This window comes from Mus caroli, chromosome 5, assembly GCF_900094665.2.
Source record: "Mus caroli chromosome 5, CAROLI_EIJ_v1.1, whole genome shotgun sequence".
In the NCBI taxonomy this organism is placed as follows: Eukaryota; Metazoa; Chordata; class Mammalia; order Rodentia; family Muridae; genus Mus; species Mus caroli.
Genome location: NC_034574.1, coordinates 806767 through 811016, shown reverse-complemented (window position 1 = coordinate 811016; position 4250 = coordinate 806767). Strand labels below are relative to the sequence as shown.

The 4250-nt window shown below is 41.4% G+C and overlaps 1 protein-coding gene across 1 annotated transcript in view; it reads left to right on the top strand.

The window, feature by feature from the left end:
• The window catches only part of LOC110294823 (lanosterol 14-alpha demethylase), a 19744-nt gene extending 16198 nt beyond the window's left edge, over nucleotides 1-3546 (top strand). The window contains exon 8 of the mRNA XM_021163309.2: nucleotides 2386-3546. Coding sequence (XP_021018968.1) covers nucleotides 2386-2564 — 179 coding nt within the window. The 3' untranslated portion in view covers nucleotides 2565-3546. The remainder of the gene's footprint in view (nucleotides 1-2385) is intronic.
• The last annotated feature ends 704 nt before the right edge of the window (nucleotides 3547-4250 follow it).

The window sequence follows — 4250 nt, the reverse complement described above, 5'->3', positions numbered from 1 at the left end:
AAAGTGGGGAAAAGCCTCAAAGATATGGGTACAGGGGGAAAATTCCTGAATAGAACAGCAATGGCTTGTGCTGTAAGATCGAGAATCGATAAATGGGACCTCATAAAATTGCAAAGTTTCTGCAAGGCAAAAGACACCATCAGTTTGGGCACTTTTAGTTCATGACTGTTGACTCTAACTTTTTCCTTTAAGCCAGACTTCCCTTGTACATGTACCAATGTAAATGGCTCCTGTGAATGTGTCTCCCACAGATAAATGCTTAATGGGCTATAAAAGCATAGTGATAAGCCATGTTTGATTTTTTTCTTTATCAAAAATTATTTACAACAAAATGCCCCAGTCTTTTTTCTTTTTTTTTTTTTCATTTTTTACTAGATATTTTATTTACATTTCAAATTTTATCCCCTCCAAAAATCCCCCTATCCCATCCTCCTTCCCCCTCCTCACTAACCGACCCATTCCCACTTCCCTGTCCAGACATTCCCCTACACTGGGGAATCCAGCCTTCACAAAACCAAGGGCCTCTCCTCTCATTGATGTCCCACAAGGCCATCGGCTGAAGCCTTGAGTCCCTCCTTGTGTACTCTTTGGTTGGTGATTTAGTCCCTGGGAGCTCTGGGGGTACTGGTTAGTTCATATTGTTGTTCCTCCTATGGGGCTGCAAACCCTTTCAGCTCCTTGGGTTCTTTCTCTAGTTCATCCATTGGGACCCTATGCTCAGTCCAATGGATGACTGTGAGCATCCATTTCTGTATTTGTCAGGCACTGGTAGAGCCTCTCAGGAGACAGCTATATCAGGCTCCTGTCATCAAGCACTTGTTAGCATCCACATTAGTGTCTGGGTTTGGTAACTGTATATGGGATGGATCCCCAGGTGGGGCAGTCTCTGGATGACCTTTCCTTCCGTTTCTGCTCCAGACTTTGTCTCTGTATCTCCTCCATGGGTATTTTGTTCCCCATTCTAAGAAGGACTGAAGCATCCACATTTTGGTCTTCCTTCTTCTTGAGCTTCATGTGGTCTGTGAATTCTATCTTGAGTATTCTAAACTTCTAGGCTAATATCCACTTATCAGGGAGTGCATACCATGAGTGTTCTTTTGTGACTGGGTTACCTCACTCAGGATGATATATTCTAGTTCCATCCATTTGCCTCAGAACTTCATGAATTCATCATTTTTAATAGCTGAGTAGTACTCCATTGTGTAAACGTACCACATTTTCTGTACCCATTCCTCTGTTGAGGGGCATCTGGGTTCTTTCCAGCTCCTGGTTATTACAAATAAGGCTGCTATGAACATAGTGGAGCATGTGTCCTTGTTACATGTTGAAGCATCTTCTGGGTATATGCCCAGGAGTAGTCTAGCTGGTCTTTTTCTGTTGGTTTCTTTTCTTTTCTTTTTTCTCTCCTTCATTCCTTCATTCATCTTTGTTTTTGTTTTGAGACAGGATCTCACTGTGTAACTTTAGATGGCTTGGAACTCAATATGAAGACCAGGCTGGCTTCTAATTTATGGAGATTAGCCTGCATGTGCTTCCTGGGTGCTGGCATTAAAGGCATGCACCACACCACACCCGGTCAGCCCAATGCTCCTTGCCCAGCCTCATGTCATGTGGTTTCCTGTCCTTTACTAAACATTAATGACTTTAGCTGTGCTTCTTTGGAATTCTCGAGGATGGTGTGTGAGAGAGATGAACTCTGTGGTTCTCAGAATCTCCCTACCCCCACCTTTGAGTGTCTAGCTATCTCAGCACTTTCTTGCTCTAAGTACCTTTGTTGAGAACCAGATAAACCATCGGATTATTTTGTTTTTTGCTACCCAGATCGCCATCAGATTATCTCTGGGCTCAGTGTTCTATCTCTTTGTTTCTTTGTTGATCCTGGCCCACTGGTTCCTGCATCTTTAGTCACGTAGTCAGGTTTGAAACCAATTTAAATTCTTCAGAATCCATGCTGAAGGTTGCTCTGGTCTTGCATCCCTGTGCATTTTAGGAATCGTCAGCTTCTGTGTTTGTAGATTTTGATTTCAGTATAAACATTATTTTGGGTTTATTAAATTCCCTTCCATTATCATTAATGGGCCTCTGGAATTTTGACTGACAGGTTCACAGTGATGTAAGAGACCTTGGGACCTATATCTCACACTTTCCCAAGCTAGAATCCCGTGTCATGATTTGAACCTTCTAAAAATAGCATCCTAGTCACCCATGTTATCCTCTAACACTGGACATACCTGGACTTTTAATTTACATTCTCACTTTATGTGCAGGCGTCACCTTTTATACTGTTACACATTTCCTTCATTTAAGATGAGTACCGTTTCAGGCTGAAAGAAGGAATGAAGATTTTAAAACTTATTCTGATGAAAACTTCTTTTTTTAAAACAGGGCGTCATCGTTGTGTTGGAGAAAATTTTGCCTATGTTCAAATTAAGACAATTTGGTCCACTATGCTTCGTTTATATGAATTTGACCTCATCAATGGATATTTTCCCAGTGTGAATTATACAACAATGATTCACACCCCAGAAAACCCAGTAATCCGTTACAAACGACGATCAAATTGAAAAGAGGAACAAGAAGCCAGTGTGGAGAGAGGACCGCAAGCCGCAGCTGGCAGAGAATGAAGCCTCTGAGACAGGGTTGAAGTGTGTGGTTCTGAGAGCCAGTTTATGATTTTAATGTTTTATTAACTCAGTGATTTTTGTCAGACTGAATGGCATTTGAAACAGTTTATAGTAGTTTTGATAGGATTTCAGGGAAGCCAAGTTTATGTTAGAAATCATTTGGGGGGGCCGTGTCTTGGAATTAAGATACAGAATGCAGCATCCAGGTAATTAACTCCACATATTGCCACAGGGAGATTTGAAACTGGTGTTTGAAGTTTCAAAGCCTTGTCAAATGCTACAAAGGTCATGTAGTTGGGCCACTTCTGTGCGTAAAGATATGAGAGGATAAAGGTTAAGTTCACTGCGAAGCTTGAGATGGAAGTAAACACTACTTAGATGTTGTGGTGTGTCCTTTGAAATGTTAACTGGAAGCACCGCTCCTGGAAGATGACAGTGATCTTGAACCTTGCCTTGATAACCTTAATTCCTAAAAGTAATAAAATCTAAAGAGTGCTTATGTATGTTATTGGTTCCAAATGGTCACATTTTTGTGAAAATTCCAAAATCAAATCCTTATAAGATTTTTTATTTTAATTTGGCTCAAGGGTTTTTGTTGTTGTCGTTGGGCTTTTAAAAGTGTCTGATTTTGGGATTAGTGAGTTCTGGCCTGGAGACTGGGGAATGGAGATGGTGTCATTGCCCGTATTCTGTGGAAGCTGTGCTCAGGAGACACCCTAACAGATTGTAACCATGGACCCAACTCTGTGACGTGCCCTTAATCTGTGTTAGGAGTAAGAATAGCTCTGTTGCTGGGAGTGGTGCTGCACACCTGTAATGCTGTTATTCAGGACCTGAGGCAGGAGGGTTGAGAATTTGAGGCCAACCTAGGCTACAGAGCAAAACTAACACACTCCCAAAATAAAACCTCTTTTCTCTAAAAGTATGTGTACTGGCTGGTCTTAGGCACTTGACACAAACTAGGGTCATCAGAGAGAAGGAAGCCTCAGTAGAGGAAACGCCTCCATGAGATCCAGCTGTAAGGCATTTTCTTACGTGATCAATGGGAGAGGGCCCGGCCCACCGTGGTGGTTCCATCCCTATGCTATGAAAGGCTGACCATGACATGAGGAGCAAAACAGTAAGCAGCACTCATTTATGGCCTCTGCATCAGCTCCTGCCTCCAGGTTCCTGACCTGCTTGAGTTCCTGTCCTCTCTTGATGATAAACAGTAATATGGAAGTGTAAGCCAAATAATCCACCTTCACCCTCCGGACTTGCTTTTTGGTCATGGTGTTTCCTTGTAGCAATAGGAACTGAAACTTTGTTACAGTTTTAAGAGGCTTTTGAAGACTCTCCCAATGAAAGCCTAAATTCTGCTGTTAAAAGGTTTCATTAAACATTAAAATTCTCTGAGAAATTTTTCCTGGTTTGTATTCATGAATTTGAACTTGTGCTTCAGTAACTACAGTTCATGAGAACATATGGAAGCTTACATCCTATTTGCCTGAAATAGGTTCCTTTTAGTATTATCTTTGGTTATTTAGGTAAGTCACTTTTTTTTTTTAATTTATTTTTTATTAGGTATTTTCCTCGTTTACATTTTCAATGCTATCCCAAAAGTCCCCCATACCCACCCCCCCAATC